We start from the raw sequence: 25,682 nt of genomic DNA on the forward strand, positions 1-25,682 counted from the left end.
ATTAGCCACCATCATCCATAACAGTGATTGTGTGGATTATTTTACGATTTCGAGAAGCATTAGTGCAATTGTTTTATGTATTATAGTATTATTAATGGTTTATTATTAATGTCGCATACATTTTGTTTCTCCCTAAGACTGTAATGTATAAACGCTGCGAATCGGCTCAACTGAATCACTCCGAGGAATCGGTTTAAAAGAACCATTCGCTCGCGATTCAGACGCCAATACCACGGCGCGATCGAACCCCTCCCAGTTACTCCCGTGGCTTTTGCCACGAACATAAGGCAACAATCTCCGAAATATGTGAGAGCTCACGTGAAATAACGAGCGAGAGCGTCATATCAAGTGTTTAAATGATTCCCCGAAGATGTGAGAGTCACGGATGCGGCGATCGATGAGTGTTTCTGTCGCAGGTAAGAGACAAACGCATGTCGCCTGTTGCTCAGCCACACATAAACACACAAGACTGACATGCATTCGTCTGTGTCACATATGCATTTTGCATGCTGAGAACTACATGGTATAAAATAAGCTTATTGTACGTGCGTCAGATGGTGTTTGTATGTGAGTGAATTATTGCACCGTTTCAAATGATATGCACCTTTTGAATAGCAATTGACAGGTCATTGATGGCTTTTATTGTGCTCTTTAGATTTGCATGCAGCAGGCATGTCTGATTTATCTAAACCAGCCATGCATGAGCAACTTATTTGCAGTTATTGATTAATCTCATAATGGAACTAATAATCATGCTTATTGAACGCAATCATGTTTCACGTTCACTAGGGTGTGGAGACCCTCGGCTGTGATCTGTAAAATCGCTCTTCGCTGCTTTACAAGTCGAGAAAAGTTATTTTTAGCACTTGGCTTTTTGATTTCGACCTGTCTTTGAGATGCTGTCTGCTTGTGAAATTGCTGGAAGAAGGTGATGTTCGCTTTGATCACACCGGAAGGGTCAGATTTCATGCAAGAGCCACTAGGAATAAATCAGGGATAATGCATTGGATCAAAGCTCAGATGCTGCTTCTATCTGATTGGATTGTTATCACATTTGACACTAGACTACTTCAAAGTCAGATTCAGATCTGCTGATTGAAGTGAGCAATAGTGTCTAAAAACTATATTTGATTCTTTGTGCTATAAGATCTCCCTGTTTTAATACTTCTCTCAAATCCAATGAGAAGTATAATGCATGTGTTAGAATAGAAATGCATCAAATGATATATATATCTGTACCATTTCTCCACCAGACGTTGATTGTTTATGTGGAAATTGAATAAAATATCAGCCAAACATAATTTTTGCACTGATTCAAAGCTGTATTGAATGAATGAATCATTGAGAGCACAAGAAAGCCATTATGTTTTCTTTCCCCCGGCTCCATGATCTTCACATTATGAATTTAATGTGTTATGTTTATGGCAGTGGTAGTGATAAAAGCTTTAGAATCTGTTTGGCTTTCTTCGAGCTGTGGCCTAGATCCAAGCTCTGCCTGTTAATCTCGATCAATGTGTTTTAATATTAAAACCTGATGGCAGTCTTATTATGACTCTTCCATTCATGATGAGTATGTATGCACTCATTCTTTTAATGCCGAGAGCATCTGTAATTTATGTAATTCATAACCAGTGTCTAATAAATTTATACACAACCTTAGAAGAAAAAAGGTGCTCCCCGAAAGCAAATCACATGCAATATTAATACTTGAGAGTGCATCTTGCATAGATGTTTTACATTTTTAAAGTCGACATGTACTGAAGTCACCCAACTCATTTTCTAAATGCATGTTCTTGATCTTATGGTGAATTATTTTCAATGCATTTGTTTCTTAAAAAGAAAAAACTGGGCTTTGGGTAAAATGACAGACTTCAACAATCATTTCAGTCTGCTTACACCCCTCCCTCTCCTTTTTTATTGGTAATTTGAATAGAAAAATAAATAATATTTCTACAGTGATTCTACAGTAATTTGGTTATATGTAACTTAATGTGAAAAAGTGAAAATTTAATTAAATGATATTTATTAATATAATAATACTCTACTTATACGCTACTCTAAATTATGTAAAGTGTTTAATAAAATGATATTTTAATATTTAATATATATGAATATATTTGTTATTTTATTTTTATTTAGTAAAATATTTGAATCACCACATGGATTTCCTTTACTATAACTGTACACTTGTTATAAGTTATGTACACATTTTTGGTAATTTAACAATAAATGTAATTTTAATAATCATATTTCAATATATTTTAATCTTATTTTAGTAGTAAAATGTGAGTTACCTTGTTACTGTTCATTTATATTAAGTTCGACTTTCCCACTATGGATACCTTGGCATTTAAAAATGGAAAAGGTTCATTGAAAGACTGATATATTTGATAAAAGTTTGAAAAATGGCACAGTTTTTCAAAGAGGTGGTGGTGGACTTTTTTTTTCTATGCTTGATTGTGTTTATGGGTGGAGTCTAAAATGTTTTCAATGCTCATTTCTTCATACTTTTAGATACTGTTGTTTGTAAATGCTACTGCTTTCCTGGGGGCGGGGTTTATCTGAGTTTGTGATGTAATAGACCTGGGAAGAAGCCCGTTGTAGTCCCTCCGAGCCATTTTTGTAGGCATTAAACTACTTAAACAGAATTTTAAAGAAGATATCTCGGTTTGCATTGAACTTTCAGCGCTGCAACTTTTGCAGATATTTTTTTTGCTCAAACAGCAACATTACAAACTAACGTTAAAAAAGTGAAAACACAATCTGAAGTACACTCTTAATATCAGTCAGTCAAGCATTATAATAATCATGTATTATTTAATAATCGAACCCAAGTAATAAGAAATAAACTTGATAACCACGTTAGAATGCATATTAGTTATAAAAATTGTGTAAAGATAATAATGATACGCATTTTACTAATAAGAAATATAAAACGCACTAAGGATTACTAAGGATTAATGGGCTGCTGGGTTCATGAATATTAATCAGGTTTTGTGCATTCGCTCAAACTGATTTGCTGAAATCAAAACAGGGTGGATAATAGGTGTGGGCCAGCCAATGAGATTGCTGTTTGTGCATTAGCTCCGCCCACTACCGGGAAACCCGTCAGTTCTTAAAGGCTGAAGAATTCCAAAGGAACGCCATTATTCTGACATGAGAATACAAAAAAGAATATCGTTTACATGTAGTGCATCAATTCACCACCTCTGGTGGTTGATGAGGGAATTGCAGGGGGTTCGTGAGTAGGTACACATGGTTTGCCTGCAAGTTAATACCATTAACGAATAAATTAATGAAAAAAAAGAATAATTAAAATGTTTTTGCTAAGACATATAATAACAATAGCTATGTAAATACTACGTAAAAAAATATTATTAAAACTGATAAAAAATAAATGTTAAACATGCTAATGTGCCATTAAATAATTAAAATATTTACTTAAAATCTCAGGGGTTAACTTCAGTATGTCAAATACAGGTGTGTTGCACATCCATTCAGATGAACTGAAAACTGCACAGCTCACTTGATGGAGATTGAAACTCTGAAGCGCTCAGAGAGTGTTCAGCAAGTGAACATAAATATGTGCTAAACTTAAACTTAGCCTCTAAATAACACACTTGCGAGTAAAATCTGAGAATTTATTAGCCATTGGCTAATATCAGACATCATTTAGTCGCCCAGAGTGAAGATCGCATATGCAAGGGATTTACTCACAATGTAGAGGCTTGTAAGTTGCATATTTTGGGGGGTAATTTACCAGCAAATGAATCTATTTATATTTTAATATAATCATATTCTAGTAGTAAAAAGTATGAATCACAATATGAATTCCCTTTAACATATATTGATACCTACATGATATCCCAAAGCAGGCATTTGATAGATGCTATTTTTATTTATTTTTTCATATCAATAAACAGAAAATAATGTCTGCTTGGTTTAAGGTCTTGTACAGCTTTCTTATAAGGTGATCAGAGGCCATAAACCTCAAACTATCAGATCCATCCATGCAGAGGAGCCATGTCAAAGTAAAAGTGTTTCTCCATAAGAAACTTGAGTTTTATGTTTAAACAACAAATGATGATAGAGTCCAGATGGTTCATAAGTAAGGGATAATATACAATCAGCACATCATAATGGCAGAATAGACCCAGTATGATTAGGACCCTGACGTGAGGCGGGTACATTTATGACAAATATACATGGATTATTGATTTGAGAGGAAATTATTCAAATAGATTACTACTTAGAATATGAGCGTAGCTTTATTGGAAACATAATTTTCCTTTTATGCTTTATTGCTATGGGCAACAATCATCAATCAGGAAACTAAAGTGATAGTCAGGTTCTGGAAGTAAATTCCATTCATTTTCCTCCATAGAACAATTAATTTTTTTACGATACCTCGTAAACCTGTAAAGACAGATGTACTGAGCTCAGAGGTTGTTAATAGATAGTATGTGCTTTTTTTTAAACCTTCTGCTGACATTATTACAACTTATTTTTAAAATGATTGTGTTTAAGAGCTGAATTAGTGGTGAAAAACTACATTACCCATGATGCTGTAGAGAAAATTCCACCAATCAGAGCATTGCGGTGTACAAAACGAGATTGATGTCATCTAATTGGTCTTTCTATGCTTTCAAAATTCGTAAATATTTATATACATATGAATATTTTGCAATAAACTTAAATTATTCTTTAAAGCAATATATTTTTCCATTGTTTTAAATCCGATTACTTCATTTGCAGTGCTTCTCTTATGATAATTAATCATGGTTTTATTATAGTGAAAGTGTAGTAACCATTGTTTTTTTTTTTGGCGATTGATTATAATTTATGTAACTACAGTTTTACTACTAAAACCATTCTTATAGTTAGTGTAGCGAAACATGATTAATTTGGTGTTACCGTAGTCTAACTAGAATAACTTGGGGTTAATTTTTTTGTAGGGAATCCATGGTTAATTTTATTTTCCTCATTGAAGTTGTTAAGTACTTCTTATCTTAGTCTTATATTTTTGTCTGACACTTTTTTTTCTTCAAATGAAAGTTTGCAATTTTTTTAATCATGTATGAGCTGGTCTGATTGTAAAAGGCTCATAACGCTTCAATCAAGACCTTTTTTTTTTTATATTTTTAATCCTTAAGGGGAAAATTTGTGGAAGGATTCACAGTGTATTTTGTTGTTGACAGTTTATGAGTGATCATTTTCTCATTTTCTGTGATGGCCTGTCAGTTGTAATAGTCTGCACCAAAACGCATGAGAGCTGCCATCATATATCCCATGTGACACATCCACGCATTACATCAGCTGGACAGGGGCCTGAGAGTCATTCATTCAGTCCACATTGGCCCTCAAGAGCCTCAGGCAACACAAACACACACACACACTCGACTCAGCTATAGTGAACAGTCACTGACCGCGTCATGTCAGGACGCCTAGGATACTTATTTTTACATCTATATTGATATATCTGCATTTGTTTTTCAGCTCTAAAATTAGAAAACACTTCACATGCATGATGCAAACAAAAGGTCCAGATGTGCATGCCTCTGTAAACCAGCATGCGTTTGCTCCGCTCAATCAGTCCGCTGATATTTCCGTGCACTAAATGCAGCGCGCTCAGAAATGTGCAGGTGACACCGACTTCCAGCTGCTTTTATCTCTCACCTTTCAGTCGTTAACATCAATCCGTGATTGGCGTCATGTACTGTATGTACGTGAGCGGCATGCGCTCCGTGTTACTGTGTGTTAATTATAGCTTTCTCTCCCAGCCTGAAATACAAACGCTTTATGATAGATGACCTTTCTGTAATGTCTCAATGAGTGCCTTCATGATGCTGCTTAGTTTGCATGACTAGTTGCTCAATTTAAAGTAGTTAAACTGCAGTCAAGCTTTCTGGGATTAGAGTTGTTTGCTTATTCGTCTATTGAGTGGTAAAATATTTTAAACCCTGACGGGGTGAACAGTGCTAGGTCTTGTGTTAATCTGAGGGGGCTTATTTTAAAATAAAACCTGATTGGCTGTAAATGATCCCATAACTACAATCAAGCTATTTAAGGAGGGTAAAGTTATATTATATTATATATAATATAATATTATAATTTTATAATATAAAAATTAAAACTGCAATAACTTTAGTGACGAGATGCGCATTAATGATCGGCCGACCGTGATCGGAGCACGCCTAATCACAATCACAATGAAAAGTTGCCATAGTTGCAACAGGCTTTTTTTCTGTTTAAAAAATGTTTTGCACTGTTTTGTCAGACTCTCATCAAACATGTTAAGTTTGGGGCAGATTGGACACTGCATGACTGAGTTACAGCAACTTCCGGTTTCACTACATTAATAGCATGCTTTAGCACTTAGCTAAGTGTTTCTAGCATGTTTTAGTATGTTTCTAGCTTGTTGCCAGCCTATTTAACACTTTTTGATGCTTTTTAATAGGTTGCTAGGAGTCCTTAACAGTGTTAAACATGTCACTTCCTGTGGCCAGCAGGTAACGCTATGACTGTAACTGAATATGGGCAATGATATGTGTTCAGGACAGAACATCTATCAAACGTGTGAAGTTTGGGGCAGATCAGACATTGCTTGCCTGAGTTACAGTAACTTCCTGTTTCATGGCGAAACATCAAACTTTGTCAGGCCGCCAAGGGACATGCCCCTTGATGAAAACTCAAGATCTTTGCAATTAACCCTCACCAAATTTTACGATCATCCGATTAAACCTTTAGGAGGAGTTTGTCAAAGTACAAGGCGGATCTCCTCCCATATCAGATGTAAATTTTCACCAGTTCAGACACGTGTGCAAAGTTTTAGGGTATGTTTAGGCCCCTTAAAACTGCAATTCACTTTGAAGAAAAACATTGAGGGCTGCAATGGAAACAAGCCAAGGGCTTTATTGTGTTTTTATCCTCGACAGTTTTTCTAAAGTGTATGGAATACTTGTATTTTGTAAAATTTTATAAACTTGTCAAATAAATTTCAATTCAATTCAAAGAAGAAAATAAATGGAGCAATTCCAGTAGGATCCTCACACCATCGTTGCTCAGGCCATAATTACTGTAAATACTTATTATTGAACAACATGTGTCATCAATGCCCAATGTTTACAGGGTGACAAAATAATGCAGATTTTATATCATATTAATAGTATAATAATATATAGGCTGTGTGTGTGTGGGCATGTTTTTGTGACATATCAGGACACAACTCTGTATAATGACATGGGTATGACACAGGAATTACAAGGAGAGGGTGACTTAATGAGGACATAAGCCATGTCCCCATTTTTCAAAATGCTTATAAATCATACAGAAAGAGTTTTTTTGAGAAAGTAAAAATGCACAAAGTTTCCTGTGAGGGTTAGGTTTAGGGGTAGGGTTAGTGAATGGCGATAGAATATACAGTTTGTACAGAATAAAAACCATTACGCCTATGGGATGTCCCCACTTTTCACAAAAACAAACATGTGTGTGTGTGTGTGTGTGTGTGTGTGTGTTTAAAAAAATAGTTCAGAATTTTTTTCAGCAAAGACACATTAAATTGATCAAAAGTGACACTAAAGACAACATTTTTTTTTTCTTAATTTTCTATTAATCTGAAAAAGCTGTTTTCAACTTTCAACTATCAATTCATAATAAGAAATGTTTCTTCAGCAGCACATTTTACAAACATATTTGAATAGCACACAATTCTTTTAAATTGTTGTAATATTTCACAATTTTACTGTCAAGATCAAATAAATGCAGCCTATACCAAATTTTATGATAATATCTCGGATCAGATGCACCTATTATATTGCTGATGTAAGCAAATGGTCATTTTTAATACAGTTACTCCTTAAAACAAACAAAAAAAGGAAAATGTGCATACATTATCCATCGACAGAGTTGTGAGTAGACTTGAGTAAGCCACATAGCACTTGATGTCAGTTTTTCTGACAAGCCTCTCTGAGGTCTGTATGTTCCCTGTGTTCAGTGGCACATTCTCTTGGAGAGGTGATGGAGGAGAGGTGTCATTCCCACCCATAAATTAACTTGTTGACTTGTTAGTGTATGTGTTCACTGTGTCTTCTCCCTCCGCAGGCTCAAACAGACGATGAGAGTTGACGAGACCCACAGCTCTTGGTGATGACGCAGTCCCGTTATGGGGCTCTCGTGAACGGCCCGGGTGTCGAGTATGTTGACTGCCTGTCAGCATGACGCCGTTGGACCTTTGGCTTTCCCGCTCCATCCCCATGTGTCTGCTGTTGCAGAGCCTGGTGCTCATAGTCCTGTGCTTTCCGTCTGCCAGCACCTGTCCCAAGGGTTGCACCTGCCAGCGCTCCGAAAGCCCTCCGCACGGCCTCAACGTCACCTGTAGTCTGTCACGCTTGAAGGAGATCCCACCTGACGTCCCGCCGGACACCCAGCTGCTGCAGCTGGACCGAAACCACATATCTCTAGTGCCCGATCGCATATTTCATGGCTTGAGGATGCTTCGGAGGCTCAATCTCTCCCATAATGCTGTGGAAACCCTCGGGGAGGGGGCGTTCGTCGGATTGGAGGGCTCTCTGGAAGTGCTGGACCTTTCCCACAACCGGATCACTAGCGTGCACAAGGACGCGTTCGCACGGCTGAAGGCACGTGTGATGGTGGACAACAACCCTTGGCATTGTGACTGCGCCTTGCAGCAGGCGCTGGGTGGCATGGCCCACAACCATGAGGCCGCCACACGCGTGCTGTGCCGTAGTTCAGAGCTGAGGGACCAAGAGGGCCAGCCGTTCCTGGCCGTGGACGCGGACTTGTGCAACCTGGCCAAGCGGACCACCGACTACGCCATGTTGGTGACCATGTTCGGCTGGTTCGCAATGGTTATCTCTTATGTTGTGTACTATGTACGGCAGAACCAGGAAGACGCGAGACGACACCTTGAGTACCTAAAATCGCTTCCGAGCAAACCCAAGAAACCGGACGAACCGGAGGACATCAGCACGGTTGTGTGACGTTACGAAGATCGCACGATCCCAGAGACTAAAGGCCCGTTCACACCAATGATGATAACTATAACGATAACTATAAGAGAATGTGGAAGTTACCATCACAGCTACAGTGACAACAGTATATTGTTGCTGTCAGATGATTAATCGCGATTAATCGCATTTAAAATAAGAGTTTTTATTTACATAATTTATATGTGTGTGTACTGTGAATATTAACATACACTCACACACACATACAGTATATAAGATATTTACATGTATTTACATATATATAAGTGCTGTCAAACGATTCATCGTGATTAATCAAATCTGAAATAAAAGTTTTTGGTTACATAATATATGTGTGTGTATTATGTATTTATGTATATAAATACACACACACACTCACATGAATGTATATATTTTGTATGATATAAATAATATGAATACAAATATATACATGTATGCATTTTTTATATATATGCTGTATGTGTGTGTATTCATATATACATAATAAATATACACAGTACGCACATACATTATGCTAATAAAAACTTTTATTTTGGATGCGATTTATAGCGATTAATCGTTTGACAGCACTATTGCAATTACTTTTATAAAAATGTTTCTAGGTGGTAAATGCTAAAAACATCTACAGGAAATCAGAATCCATTTGACTTTAAAGACCTTGAGCATTCAAAGCAGCAGTTGATGAAACGACAGCGTTATTGTCAGAACGTTATTGTCTGTTGTTGTGGATGCTAATATGGTTATCATAATAGTTATAGTTCTTGGCATGAACGGGCCTTAAATGGGGATGTTGTTTAATCTGAAATGAATTGTTAATGTTGTCTAGCTAGCGCACTACACCTGTCTTCTCTTTTTCCAATGTGCTCACCTGTTTCTGAGTATGTATTTAGAACAATTTGTGATACACTTCCAACCCTTTGTCCTTACAAGAGAGCAAGAGAGTCTTTTAAACACGATGTCCAGGTGGCATTAAAACAATCGCAAAGTTGTCCTTTAAACGTGGTCCAATCCCACCTTTAGAGCGAGAACTTGTCTTCAGGCACATTGACACGAGTCATTTTCTATTTTAACTAGTCAATCAGTACAGATACAGATCGTCAATCATTAAGCGTCGCTAATGACCAGTACAGGTATTTTGAGAAATCAAATCTCAGGTGCAAATCTTGATAGACTCCAATGATTTGTAAAACCCTACGATGTTTTGATGCTACCAAGTTTTGTAAGACAAACGATCATCCAGGCATGTGTAGATTAGCTACAATTGCGATTCATTTTACGACCTTTAAAAGGCGTACCCTTCATTAGCGAAGCGATGGGACATTTCTTCCAACATTCTGAAACTATTATTAGGTTTTCGCATTAAAACTCGTGCACATTCAATCGTGAATCGTTGAGTCGTAGAGCACAGCAGTGCTGGTGTGGTGCTTGTCACGTGATTCTCTGAACCGTAGTCGAGGAACGTAGTTGATACCTCCATCCGAAACTTTTGTCCGTAACGTTACTTGTGAGGCTCTTTGTTGATGTCGTTACTCACCGTGCGTAAAAAGAGGCTCCCAAGCCCTGTGTTAGTCATGTGTAATCTATGAGATGGCCAGTGTATTTTCATAAACGTAAGATTACATCCCTGAAACCAAACTCTTGCTTAACATTTGATGTCCAGGAAAAAAAATATACATCCTGGATGAGGAACTTCAGCTTCCCCTTGCGCTGTGGCTGTAGGGCCATTGACGCTCATTGATATTATTGTGTGTGTACAGTAATTCGGGCCAGAAAATTACAGCTGTCACTCTGTTACTGGCCCCATTCTTAATGATGACTGCTGAGTCCAGCAAAGCAAAGCCCCAGGGAGAGATAGAGGATAGAAAGATGGCAGAAGAAGAGAGGAAATGGAAAACAGGATGCTGGGAACAAGTTCAGGAAGAAATCAGAGCCCTTATGAAAACGGATTGTGGTGGTACCATGATATAGTAAGTTTCAGATTGCTTTCATGTATCATTGCATTCATTTGATTCAAAGATACTTTGGTATTTCCATGATGTCCAAAAGCTGTTATTACTGTGGTGGCGTCCAAAACAAATGGTATTATGATGGATGCAACCATATACTTCTATTAAAAATTGGGGAATCAAATGTCAAATTTAAATTAAAACATTGGTATATATACACACACATATATACATATATACATATATATACACACACACACACACACACACACACACACATATATATATATATATAACTACTATATATATATAACTACTGCCAGGTGGCGCAAAGGGACGGATTGCGAAATGAATATATATATATATATATACATATACATATACATATATATATATATATATATATATATATTCATATTCAAGAGTGGGGGACTAAATGTAAAGCATTAATCATTGGAGAAAATAAAATGCTAATCAGAATTAATTATTACCATGAGCACTAATTGGAAATACTGTGATAGTTTCAAAATCACATGTAACCATATAGTCAAGATTGGGTGACCCATGTGGCATTGATTATTGGGGTAAAATCATCAGAATATTGTTAGTACCAAATCCACAAATTGGAAATACTGTGGTTGTTTTCTGAGTGGAATGAGTATTGTTTCTTTATTGTATGTTCATCATTGTGTATCCAGTGAAGTGCTTTTTTAAAAATAACTTTTAAACGGTAATTAAATTCCAAGGTCAGTGCCATTATAATGACTTTAAATCGGTTCATCAGAAACATTAGGAGAACTTTAGAAGAACATTAGGAGAACCTGACTTTACTGTAGATAAAGAGCTTGCTGTTTGAATAGGAAGGTACCTGAAATCCCTTTAAAGAATTGTGTCTGAATGTACTTATGTAGTCTTTTGCCATGTCTAACTGCGGTTGTTCTACACGCTGTATTGTGCTGGGAAAGAAAGCCGTTTCTCAATGCAGACTCCACAGTGAAGCATGCTGTAGCCAAGGACACGGGGGAGAGATTTTCTAAGTGCCTGAAATACTCGTCTATATGTCTCTCATTCTTCCAGCTACTGATAACTTTTGCTTTGAAATGTTTTGTTCGGTCTCGCCTAACTCGAATCTACTAGGCCTCAAATGGAATACGTATTTACTGCACAAAGATATGAGGAAAAACTAATTAAGTTAGCAACTTACTGAAGGACTTTTAGAGTGAAATTGTTACATGATGTTGTTCTTCCTGTTTTCTCGAGGCCTTTTCACATGATTCGTGTCACGGCTTCAATGCTGCGTGAAGTTTTGGATTCCGCGTGAAAAGCATGGCAGATTGTGTCTAAAGGGTGATTTGACAAGGTTACAAAAAGTTTGAAAATAGTGAAAATATATTTGTAATAAAACCTAAAGTCCTGCTGTTTGCTTATACTTTGGAGAAACAAAACAAAGACACATCTAACTTTTTCTCTGAATGACATGAAATGCATTTGACGTTCCAGAACCAGATATGCACATCAGTCTATCTTGCATCTTGTTTTGATTTTCAAATTGGATGCATGTCTTTGGGAAATGGTTGGTTGTTGTTTAGAAGGGTCCAAATCAAATGGTAAGATTGCTTGACCACAAAATGTACAAGGTTAACCTTCTTTAGCATGTAAATGTGAGGTTTTGTCCAAACCAAAGCAAGTTTCTCAACATTTCTTGAATAGTTGGTTTCTGCACTGTATTTTTGCATCAGATTAACATCAAATATGATCTATAATGCTTGTGATTGTGTCCCATTGCACAGCATTTTTGGCCAACTTACTGTTGGAAACGTATTGCTAGTGCTCAGGACGTGGTTTAACACTGTAGTTTGATGCTTCGTCGCATTGTTTTTGATGCATTGGGGAACCAAACGCGAATCATGTGAAAGGGCTTTCATTGGAAAAAAGTAGAGGAGAGTTGCGGCATGTGTTTCTTACTTTGTTATTAACGTGTATTTTTTTTAAGGTAATTCATCTTTGTATAATTTAGTTCATTTATTTTTTGCCTTTTGTATACATGAAACTGACTTCTGCTAAAAAAAAAAATGCATACCTTGAAGACGTAAAACTGGAGGAGGACCAATGGTACATCTCATTGTAAATGCATGATGTAGAGAAAATGAAATAAAAGATTAATTTACACTGTTCCTGGTATGCATAGACTATTTTTTCGGCTCCATTACAAAACTAAGCAAGCTGCCTACATAGGGGGTATTTTAAGATGCATGTCTGAGGCTTGAGACAGCAAAATTGTGCTTCTTTTTAAGGCATTTTAAAAGACTGACAGTAAGGTGCATGTGTGTTTCATACTTAAGTATTAACATTTGATTAATTATACATTCATTAAAATTTTACCAGCATACAAAGCCAACAATATCATCAAAACCACAAAAAAAAACAAAAAAAAAACACATGCAGTAATATTTATTTCTCTTTTTGGTAAAAATAAAAGCATGCATGGTGTCAAATTTGCATCCAGTGCCAATTCTCTGGTGCTGAGATGCAAAGTAGAGGCTCATGAATAAAACAAGGGCCGAATTCTGACAAGAGGCCAAATTTGAGAGGATTGAAATGAAAACAAAAGCGTTTGAAGGGAGAAGAAACACGGTTTGTCACGGGTTCAGTGACGGGTTCTGAGAGGCAAACGCTTTCGGATCTGTTGGAGGATGTTGTGCTTAAAGAATAATTGTAAAGATTTCAAAGTGATTTAATGATTTGTAATTAATTTTCAAGCTATTATAAAATAAATAAAATGAGATTTGATAAGAACTGTAATGCTAAAATAAAGTCTGAATCTGTAGTATTGGAGAGCAAAGCATCAAAAGCAAGTTTTATGGATGTATGAGTCACAGTGTCACAATAGTTTTTGGAAAAGTGTTTTGTTTGTAAAGTGTGCTTGTGCATGCTTTTTTATGCAAATTATACTTGCTTTTAAAAACGTTTTCATGTTCTTGGTTTTGAAATGTTCTCACATTTGGTTTATTGCAACAGAAAACCCAGTATTCATTATCATATCACAGGTCACATCTTCACAGTTTTCCATAGATATATTAATATTTCTTAATCAATTGATGCATATTGATCACCTTTGATGTTATTGTGTTTTCAACCTTGTAAATATTTGAGGATTATTTATGAAAATAATGATGAAAAATGTCTTGAGGTGCTGTGATGTTTCAGTACTTGTGTTCCCTTCTTCAAATGAAATTATAAATCAAACAGCGTCTAATTTAAGATCAGCTTAAAATGCATAACTCCCAAAGGCGAATATTTAAGAAACAAAAGAACTCAAAAACCTGAGCGATTCAGGAAATGTTTTTAAATTAGCTGTGAAAGCATTGACAGGTTGACACGTCCTTGCAGGGACAGATGAAGCCTCAGACATTACAGTCCTTACAAAAAGTGTCAGGTAAATCTGTCAGCTCCGCTTTGGAGTTTTAAGTCAGTTTATTCCAGTATTCAACCCTCGTACTCAAAGCTTTGAGTTCAATTATTATTCCAGTGTTAATGTGTCTTACTGTGTCCTTGCTGTTAGAGAAATTCACTGTTTTGATCCGAGCTCTTGCTAAACGAAAATACAAGCCACATGCACTTTAAAAAAATAAATTTTTATATACTATTTCTACTTATGCATTTCATGTTTAATTCAATGTTACTTGCTGTTTTCTTTTTTATAATTAATTGAACAATAGTTGACACAAAAAAAATTTAATTTGATGATAATCACTCACCCTCAGGCAATCCAAGATGTAGATGAGTTTGTTTAATCTTCAGATTTGGTGAAATTTAGCATTGCATCACTTGCTCACCAATGGATGTGAATGGGTGCCGTCAGAATACGACTCCAAACAGCAGATAAAAACATCACAATAATCCACACTACTCTGTGTTTGGCTTGTAAACGGCGTTTGATCCGTGCATGTTTCTCTCCTGATTCAGATAAGATTACTTTTTCACTGAAGGAAGCGTTATTATGGATAAGAGGAGTCTATTTTATTTTAGCTGGAAGCAACAGTTTGAAGTAAAAAAAAATGTCTTAATAAAGGACTTGTTTCTTACAAGCAAGCATCTTTTCGCTTCACAAGACATTATCTGCTGGGTGGATTACTTGTGGATTATTGTGGTGTTTTTATCAGCTGTTTGGACTCTCATTCTGACGGCACCCATTCACTGCAGAGGATCCTTTGGTGAACTACTTATTTAATGCTACAATTCCCCAAATCTGATGAACAAACAAACTCATCTGCATCTTGGATGGCCTGAGGGTTAGTACATTTTCAGCCAATTTAAGTTTCTGGATGAACTATTCCTTTAAAACCTCCTTTTTGTAATGGCTTCCTTGAATAACACAACCGTATACGTACTGTATGTTCAGGGCATTTATTATGGTATATTTAATATCCTCTTGGAGTCTAGGGTGCAGAAGATGAATATCTGCTTTGGCGGTGTTGCGTGTCACATGACGTTTGTATTGCACGCAGGCCCAAACATGTTCAGATTTCATTATTTTTATGTGAGTCTGGAAGCGCAGACGTGTCTTTGAGCGCTCCAAAGACAGAGTCCCTGTGGATTCTGGAAGTACGTTTGCATGCTCTATAAATATTAATACAGGCCGAGAGACAGTTGAGCCATCGTTGAGATGATGCTTTGTTGCTACCTTCTGTAACTTTCATCATGTGTTTCGGGACACAGATTGCTGTGTGATTACATGCAATAAAACCAGTGTTCATATCATATGCGATGCATGCACTCCAGAGAAATCGAGTTTATTGTGTTTATGTGGTTGGGATCATATGTTGGGCCTTGATGCATCTCACAGTCTTTGTAATGAAAAGATGCACAAGAAATTTAATGATGTGATCACATGATGTCCATGATAAAGTTATTGCTCACAGGTTGCAATCAGGAGCATTCATGCACTGTGAATTTTTGTATTTTTATCGGAGTATGTTTTACAAGAATATACAATTTCAGTCTTTAAATGTGTACCTTTAAGTCAATGCTGTTTGCTTTATATTGCTTGTGAAATTTACTAGCGAGTTCAGATGTTGGATTTCTGGGATCTGCGAAATTCTTTCTCTGAGAATATCTTAAATGTGGTTTTTCATTTAGTTGAGGTGCAAAACCTCTTTGAATTTGTCTTCCTCACATGCTCTTGGCCTTGAATCGCTGGCTAACAAACAAACCCCTCCGGCTCTGGGTTTGAATGGAGTTTGAATAAAAAGGAAGGATTAAAGCTGGAGTTTTGTGACACATTAACAATAGCATCCAATTTAAAAAAGCTCATATCAATCACGCGGCCAGGCGAGGATTTACTTTCTTATTAAATAATTAATCTTATGACAGAGAAAGCACAATGTCTCGCTCGGGCAATGATTGTTTCATTTGTGAAATGAAGTCTGTGTGCTCTGTCAGAGTCGGTGTATGCTAATGAAGTGTTTGGGTAAACCAGACGCCTCATGCATGCAGAGCATCCGGAATTTTCCACTAATGAGGAAACTCTTTCCAATTAGTTTCTGAGGCCGAAAGGAAATGTGAACAACACTTTAGTGTTTTTTTTTTTTTTTACAATGTCAGAACTGCACTGCATGAGAATTCCGAGCTTCCTTAAAGAAATAATTAACCTGGAAATTCATCGCAATGTACACTGTGTGACGTAAAATAATTATTTGTCATGCATTTTTGAGCTAAATAGTGACAGGATGTTCATTCCTTTAAGTGTGAAGTGTTCGGTCAGAGACGATTGTGTCCTATTTGCACATAACAAAGCTGTTGCACAAAAGTGTGATGATTAAGGAGGGTCTTTGAGAAATGTGTGATTTTGCATCAATGAAAGCATAAACTTCCTCATTTGTCTGACCTTTCTGAAGACACAGATCATCAAGTATTAACATAGTTTGCCAGAACTTTTCCGCATTTAGTGCTGAAAGATATGTTGAATATGCACTATAAATTCTCAATGTTTGCAACATTGTGAATATACATTAATACGATTTTTATTTGGCCAGTAAACTTCCTAAAAAAGCGTATGATTAGACATAAATTTGAGAGGGCTGAGATAGAGATTATTTCTTATAGTATCTTTATTCAATATTTTTATTAAGTTTGAAAACACATCATTGTTCACCTCGGTCTCTGTATTTTGAATTGATCCATTGATTCAAAGCTCTGTCTTAAAGACTCATTCACACCATTGTTCAGTGATGGATTAATTGATTCAGAACACTGATTCAAAGACTCAGCTACATCATTGTTCACTGAAGTCTCTGTGTGGTGAATTGATTCATTGATTCAAAGCTCCATTGTTCACTGATGGATTAATTGATTCAGAACACTGATTCAAAGACTCAGCTACATCATTGTTCACTGAAGTCACTGTGTGGTGAATGGATTCATTGATTCAAAAGGCTGATTCAAAGACTCATTTGCACCGTTGTTGACTCAATTCTCTTTTATGAATCAGTTAATAGATTCAAAGCGACATTTATACCATTTTTCACTGAAGTCAATGTGTTGTCAACTGATTAATTGATTCAAACATCTGATTCAATTATTTATTCAGTAATTTATTGTTCTCTGAAGTCTGGGGGCGGTGAACTGATTCAATACTCTGATGCATTTATTCCTTCAATTATTTAATGATTCATTCACAAGTCTCTGTGTGGTGAATTGATTTATTGATTCAATACACCGATTCAATTATTCATGCTCATTGCTGTTCATTGAAGTGTTTGCATGTTGAATCATCCATCCATCCATCCATCATCTTCCGCTTATCCGGGGCCGGGTCGCGGGGGCAACAGTCTAAGCAGAGACGCCCAGACTTCCCTCTCCCTAGCCACTTCCTCCAGCTCTTCCGGGGGGACCCCGAGACGTTCCCAGGCCAGCCGGGAGACATAGTCCCTCCAGCGTGTCCTAGGTCTTCCCCGTGGCCTCCTCCCGGTGAGACGTGCCTGGAACACCTCCCTGGGAAGGCGTCCAGGAGGCATCCGAAATAGATGCCTGAGCCACCTCAGCTGGCTCCTCTCGATGTGGAGGAGCAACGGCTCTACTCTGAGCTCCTCCCGAGTGACCGAGCTTCTCACCCTATCTCTAAGGGAGCGCCCAGCCACCCGACGGAGAAAGCTCATTTCGGCCGCCTGTATCCGGGATCTTGTCCTTTCGGTCATGACCCACAGCTCATGACCATAGGTGAGAGTAGGAACGTAGATTGACCTGTAAATCGAGAGCTTTGCCTTACAGCTCAGCTCCTTCTTCACCACGACAGACCGGTACAGCGACCGCATTACTGCAGAAGCTGCACCAATCCGTCTGTCAATCTCACGTTCCATCCTTCCCTCACTCGTGAACAAGACTCCAAGATACCTGAACTCCTCCACTTGAGGCAGGAACTCTCCACCAACCTGAAGTGGGCAATCCACCCTTTTCCGACTGAGAACCATGGCCTCGGACTTGGAGGTGCTGATTCTCATCCCAGCCGATTCACACTCGGCTGCAAACCGTCCCAATGCACACTGAAGGTCCTGGTCTGAGGATGCCAACACGACAACATCATCCGCAAAAAGCAGCGACAAAATCGTATGGTCCCCAAACCGGACACTCTCCGGCCCCACCGGTGACAAAGGGCAGCCCTGCCGGAGTCCAACATGCAGCGGGAACAGGTCTTACTTACTGCCGGCAATGCGAACCAAGTCGTACAGGGACCGAACAGCCCTAAGTAGGGAGCCGCCGACCCCATACTCCCGGAGCACCCTCCACAGGATGTCGCGAGGAACACGGTCGAATGCCTTCTCCAAGTCCACAAAACACATGTGGACTGGTTGGGCAAACTCCCATGAACCCTCCAGCACCCTGGAAAGGGTATAGAGCTGGTCCAGTGTTCCACGACCGGGACGAAAACCACACCGTTCCTCCTGAATCCGATGTTCCATTATCGGCCGAATTCTCCTCTCCAGTACCCTGGCATAGACTCTCCCAGGGAGGCTGAGAAGCCTCCCATGTTGAATCAATTAATTATTATTTCTTAATTCTGATTCAAAGACTCATTTTCATTATGGTTCACTAAAGTCTTTGTATGATGTTTCTCATCAAAAGATGTAGGCTTATATAAACAGTATATGTTTATGTGTTACGATATATGTTTTTAGCTAACAGTATATCTCCTAGCAGTGGATAAAGTTACAGAAAATGAAACTGGCATGTTTTGTCCTTCCTGCTGTGTTACGCAAGATCTGTACGCCTCACCTTTCAGTGGGAGGATGTTTAAATTCACAAACCGGAATAGTTTTCCACACCTACATCCACCTTCCGCCTCCATCCGGAATTGCCCAGCGAGTGGATGTTTTCCTCCACGCAGCATCCTCCATAACACTCAATTACACCAGACTGATTTAATGCAAATGTGGCATTGTCTAATTAAATATACACATTTGCATACATTTCCAGAACAGTAATCTGAACATTGGATGAAGCCAGATTCAAAAAATTTTTTTATTATGTTGACTTTATTAGAATCAAGAGGGATTATGGATTTCACTTTTTTAAGTAATGCAGAAGTGGAGATTTATGCATTTTAATTGAAATCTGTATATGCAAATGGAAAATTGCAATAAAATCAACACCTATAGTGTAATTTTCGTGTTTTCTCTCCACTAGTCTGAAAACAAAATATGTTAGGAATCACCCAAAAAATTATCAGTGCATGAAAAAACAATTTACTGTGTTTAAATCTGGAAAAACTATTGGTATTTTTTCCCTTCATCTGTTTTCCGGCCTATTATTTAGCTTTTGTTTCCCAATTCCAGCTCATTTTCAGCGGTTTTGTAAGATGAGTTGATGAATGTGCATTGAGTCTCCTGTACTTGACTGTTTAGGAGTCTGTTATTGTAATGTATTTTTAACACTGGAACAGCTAAATATGACACTCAGAGGTTGTGTGAGTCGTCCATGGCAACACACGCGTGTTTTAACACAGCATGAATCTGCGAATCTCATGGGCATCGGATCTCACAGGACTTCAAACTCTCTGCATGCTAAAATATGCTGTCTGAAATTATGAAGTGATCTCTGCAATTAGTGATCGTGAGGAGCTCGACAGGCTTTCAAATCTGAGGGAACGTTTGAAGCATGATGGAGCCGCTGAAGTGTGTAAATCCATGCTCAGACCGCACACACACACACACACACACACACACACACAGGAGAGCCTATTTTATGGGCTGATGGTTAAATCAAGAGGCTTTGTCTGTTTAGAGCAATAGAGCTTTTCCCCAAATGTACAATAGGACTCAATAACCTCTGTATTTCCTCATAATATGAAACCCAGCTATCATGAAGGTATTAAATACTGCATCTCTTAGTCTTCAAAGCACTTTTTTTTTTTGTGAAATAGTGGCTTTAATAGAGAGAGCATGGCTATGAATTCTCAGAATGTTTATTAATATTTTTAATTAGGTCTTATTTTTTTATTTTAATTTAGGTTTTAATTTTTTGCCATTTTTATTCATTTATAGATTTTGTAATATTTCTATTTCATTTAGTTTGTTTCAGTTATAGTTTAAGAAATTTTAGAACTTCTAAATAAACCAATTTCAATTAGTTTTTCACCTAATATTTTATTTCATGTTTATTTAAAAAAAAAAAAAAAAAAACATTTAAAAAACGTAGTCTTCTCTTTTAATTTTACACTTAGTTTTATTTATTTATTCTAATATTTCTGCATTGCTGTTAAGAAGGGGAAAAAAATAATAATTTATTATGCCTATTCAATGAAAAAAAAAAAAAACATTTTCACACACAAAAACCAATTTAAAATGCACAATTATTTTATTTCTGAGATGATATCTGGACACCATTTCCTAAATGAAGCATGTTTCCATACTAATATTTAAATAATTAAAAAACGGTAGGCACTTTATTGCGCAAAATTGATTTTATTTATTTATTTTTTGTCTGTCTGTCTGTCGAGTGCTGGATTGCAACTGATTACATGTCATCTAGATTACATAATCTGATTCCACTTGTAGATAGATTATATTATATTTTAAGATGTTTGTAATCAAATTACAGTTACTTTTTATGGATTACATGATTACAAATTATTCACACAACTGCAGTTAATGATTGCCTAAAATGATTCTTGCTGATTACATACTGACTACAGTGTTATTCATGTAATCTGTAATCAGTGACATCGTTCAGTCTGTCTGTCTGGTTTTGTTTGATTGAGATTCTCAGTTGTTGTTAATCAGATGAACAGTGTTTGACCTCTCGTCTCTTCATTGTGTGTGATTCCTCTCAGGCTCATCACCGGTGTTTTTTGTGATGGAAAAGGCTTTGGTGTGCTCATGTTTGCTCAGACCCAGCAGCACGCCTGAATGTGTCTGTTTATAGCAAGCAAACAGGCCGTTTGGCAGCTTGAGCTGCTTTCTGTTCTCCTCTCCTCATTTCCTCCTGTTTCTCTGTCTCTCACTCTGGAAGCTCGAGGTGCGAGTGAAGAGAGAAAGCTCCTTCTGTATCTCCACACATTCTGCATGGGAATGAAAAATGTGACATACCTGGAGTTTGACAAGAACGAGAGAAGAAAACGCTATTACTGCAGTTACTGAGTCAAACAGCATTAAATGCATCAGCATGCTGTCTGAGACTGATATAAAATAATGACCAGACATCAAATAAATCTATATAACACAAACTAAAATAACATTTCATTTCCAGAGTTCTCCTGATTTTGTTTTAGATTATTGTTCATAGTGGTAAACGTCTGTATTAGGTCTTTTGTTCTTTGTCCTCAAAGACTGTGTGAAACCAGATTCTGGAGGAAACATCTAAGCGCTGCAGAATGACACATACTGTAATCTGCATTAATACTTGGTGTTAAGAGGTTTGATCACACATAGTAATAGTAATAGTCACACTTGCCTGACCAAAAATATCTTATCCAGCTAAACTGGCGATGACATTATTAAATCATGATCACAAAGACTATAGAGCGAAATGTCAAAAACAAGAAGCCGATGATACTGTGAGGAAAAACACAGACGAGCAATAAAATGTCACCTTACATAACAGAAGAGATTGAGAAAATATAAAAATCTACAACTGAGTCATGGCGTGAGTTTGCCATTATCTGACTCACTATCATTGTGTTTCGTGTGAATCACTGAAGCTTTGAGATGGAGATGTGATTGTGAATGGTGTCGCATTCAAAGCAAACACTCACAAAGTGGCTTTCACAACTCATTTACTCATTTACAGCACATTGAGCAAGAAAAAACATCAGTAGGGTGTGGAGACTGAGCACGTCTGTGATTCAATTCTAGCATTATTTGATGTTATTGTGGTAACCTTTATCGCTTTATTGCCATCAAATAGGTGTGTTGATTATTGACGAGAGTTTACAACAGCAGCCTGAAACTAAGTGTTTGAATCACTTTTAGGTGCTTGATATTCTGGGCAGTTGTTAGGTGGTTGCTAAGTTCTTTGAGGTGGTTAGTAATGCATTTTGGTGGTTCCTATGTTTGGTGGTTGTGAGGTGCTTACTAATGTGCCTGGGTAGTTGTTTGGTGTTTTGGGTGATAATAGGTTTTGTGTAGTTGATAGGTGGCTATTGGTGGTTCTTCAGGTGTTTTTGGATGGTCGCTAATGTGTTTTGGTTGTTTCAAGGTCTTTGGGTGGTTGTTATGTTTTGGGAAAATTAGGTGTTTTGGGCGGTTTTTAAGATGTTTTGGGCGGTTGTTAAGATGTTTGGGCGGTTTTTAAGGTGTTTTGGGCGGTTGTTAAGATGTTTGGGCGGTTTTTAAGGTGTTTTGGGCGGTTGTTAAGATGTTTGGGCGGTTTTTAAGGTGTTTTGGGCGGTTGTTAAGTTGTTTGGGCGGTTTTTAAGGTGTTTTGGGCGGTTGTTAAGATGTATGGGCGGTTTTTAAGGTGTTTTGGGCGGTTGTTAAGTTGTTTGGGCGGTTTTTAAGGTGTTTTGGACGGTTGTTAAGTTGTTTGGGCGGTTTTTAAGGTGTTTTGGGCGGTTGTTAAGATGTTTGTGCGGTTTTTAAGGTGTTTTGGGCGGTTGTTAAGATGTTTGGACGTTTTTTAAGGTGTTTTTGGCGGTTGTTAAGATGTTTGGACGTTTTTTAAGGTGTTTTGGGCGGTTGTTAAGATGTTTGGGCGGTTTTTAAGGTGTTTTTGGTGGTTGTTAAGATGTTTGGGCAGTTTTTAAGGTGTTTTGGGTGGTTGTTAAGATGTTTGGGCAGCTTTTATGGTGTTGTGGGCGGTTGTTAAGATGTTTGGGGGGGGGTTAAGGTGTTTTTGGGTGGTTGTTAAGATGTATGGGCGGTTTTAAAGGTGTTTTGGGTGGTTGTTAAGATGTTTGGGCAGCTTTTATGGTGTTGTGGGCAGTTGTTAAGATGTTTGGGGGGGGTTTAAGGTGTTTTTGGACGGTTGTTAAGATGTTTTGGCAGTTTTTAAGGTGTTTTGGGCGGTTGTTAAGATGTTTGGGTGGTTTTTAAAGTGTTGTGGGCGGATGTTAAGATGTTTGGGGGGTTTTTAAGGTGTTTTTGGGTGGTTGTTAAGATGTATGGGCAGTTTTTAAGATGTATGGGCAGTTTTTAAGGTGTTTTGGGCGGTTGTTAAGATGTTTGGGCAGTTTTTAAGGTGTTTTGGGAGGTTGTTATGTTTTGCATGAATGCTAAAGTGTTTGGGGCAGTTGTTGGAGTTTGGGTGGTGGTATTTTGGGTGTTTTTCAATGTGTTTTGTTGATTGTACGATGGTTATTAATGTTTGAGTTTAGCTTTGAGTGGTTGTTATGTTTTAGGTGGTTGCCAGGGTATTTTGTGTGGTTGTTAAGTGTTTTGGTGGATTGTTAATGTGTTTGGGTGGATGCTAAATTGTTCTGGGTGGTTTTTAGGGTTTCTGTGGTTTCTTAAGTGTTTGGGTGGTTCTTAAGGTGTTTAAGTTGTTGTTAGGTTTTGGGTGGTTGTTAAGGTGTTTTGGGAGGTTGTTATGTTTTGCATGAATGCTAAAGTGTTTGGGGCAGTTGTTGGAGTTTGGGTGGTGGTATTTTGGGTGTTTTTCAATGTGTTTTGTTGATTGTACGATGGTTATTAATGTTTGAGTTTAGCTTTGAGTGGTTGTTATGTTTTAGGTGGTTGCCAGGGTATTTTGTGTGGTTGTTAAGTGTTTTGGTGGATTGTTAATGTGTTTGGGTGGATGCTAAATTGTTCTGGGTGGTTTTTAGGGTTTCTGTGGTTTCTTAAGTGTTTGGGTGGTTCTTAAGGTGTTTAAGTTGTTGTTAGGTTTTGGGTGGTTGTTAAGGTGTTTTGGTTGTTCTAAGGTGTTTGTAAGTTGGTGATTAAGGTGTTCTTGTTGGATGTTAGTGTGTTTTGGGTCGTGGTTGTTAGTTGGTTATTGCAGTGTTCTTTGTGGTTTTTTTTTAAGTGTTCTGGTGGTTTCCAAGGTGTTTGGGTAGTTGTTAGTTGGTGATCAAGGTGTTCTTATTGGTTGTTAGTGTGTTTTGGGGGGTGGTTGTTAGGTGGTGATTCCATCAGGGATGGTAGCTGGCTCCGGCCCCCTGGCGAATGGCGCCGACTCCTCCGCTCCCTCACAGGCAGCCGGCAGCGAGCTCGCCTGTCCCCGGCAACTAACGGCGGCACACTTCCTCACCTGCTCGATGGCACCGCGGATCTTCAGCAGCACGTCCCTCCTTCTCCCTGGTTTTGGCACTAATGAAACACTAATGCAGTACAAACTTCATATTCATTGGGAAGGAGGCGGGAACCGGTAGACAATCAAAATGACTTTAATAATCAAAATAAAAACAAAACAGCGCGGCAGTCCCTCACGGACGACTGCCACGCACAAACAAGACCAAAACACAAAAAACATCCAGGCCTGGTTCTCTCTCATCCTTCACTGTCGTTGCTCCTGTTTTATATCCTTCCATCTCCTCCGTGGGACTCGAGACCGGAGGGTCGAGCAGGTGTCGCACATGCTAAAAGTCCAGTGGCCCTCAAATGTGAAACTTTTTGTGACAGCGGCTCGACTAACATGCAGTTGCATCATTTTGCCTGTGGATAAAATGCCTCTTTATTATTCCTGTTATCTTGTGTTTTTCTCTCCTCCCTTCATAATGAGCCCAGGCTCTCTTTAGGAATGGAGATATGTAAATGGAGTGGTTGTAGTTGGTGGAGCAATCCTTCTGTTTGCTTTCATTTGGGATCCAGGCAGCTTGTTAGAGAAAGGCTTTCACAGTTTCCCAGCCGTGCGATCTGGCAGCGAGTGCGGTGACGGCTGTGGCATGCCGGAGAGGTGATGTGTGGAAAACACAGAAATAACATCCAGCTCACAGCGACTCCCAGTCCGCCGCTCACCAGCACAATAACGCGCCCCTTTGCTTTCCAACAATTGAAGAAATCTTTTGGTAATTAATTTCTGCTGGCGGAGGCTTCACTCCTCATTGAGGGCGGATTTGGCCCTGTGTCTCTTCTATGAGTCTGTATTTGCTTAATTATGTTATAGGAGGGCAGAACACCATGACTGAACGAGAGCTCAGAAACAACTGCTGTGAATGAGTTTCATGGGAGATGAGCTGAAGAAGTGCCTATCTTTTATCTTCTATCTATCTATCTATCTATCTATCTATCTATCTATCTATCTATCTATCTATCTATCTATCTATCTATCTATCTATCTATCTATCTATCTATCTATCTAT

The 25,682-nt window shown here is 38.0% G+C and overlaps 1 protein-coding gene across 1 annotated transcript; it reads left to right on the forward strand.

Moving 5' to 3' along the window:
• Positions 1-229: 229 nt before the first annotated feature.
• On the forward strand, positions 230-13,125 carry LOC127979148 (leucine-rich repeat-containing protein 3B). Its single transcript, XM_052584359.1, has 2 exons — positions 230-416; positions 8,101-13,125. The coding sequence occupies exon 2, from the start codon at positions 8,214-8,216 to the stop codon at positions 8,997-8,999; it is 786 nt and encodes a 261-aa protein (XP_052440319.1). The 5' UTR covers positions 230-416; positions 8,101-8,213; the 3' UTR covers positions 9,000-13,125.
• Positions 13,126-25,682: the final 12,557 nt, after the last annotated feature.

The sequence above is a fragment of the Carassius gibelio genome, chromosome B19 (genome assembly GCF_023724105.1).
Source record: "Carassius gibelio isolate Cgi1373 ecotype wild population from Czech Republic chromosome B19, carGib1.2-hapl.c, whole genome shotgun sequence".
Classification (NCBI taxonomy): domain Eukaryota; kingdom Metazoa; phylum Chordata; class Actinopteri; order Cypriniformes; family Cyprinidae; genus Carassius; species Carassius gibelio.

What these genes read in the sequence shown, in the direction of transcription:
- LOC127979148 (XM_052584359.1), top strand. Translation starts at nt 8,214, where the DNA reads ATGACGCCGTTGGACCTTTGGCTTTCCCGCTCCATCCCCATGTGTCTG.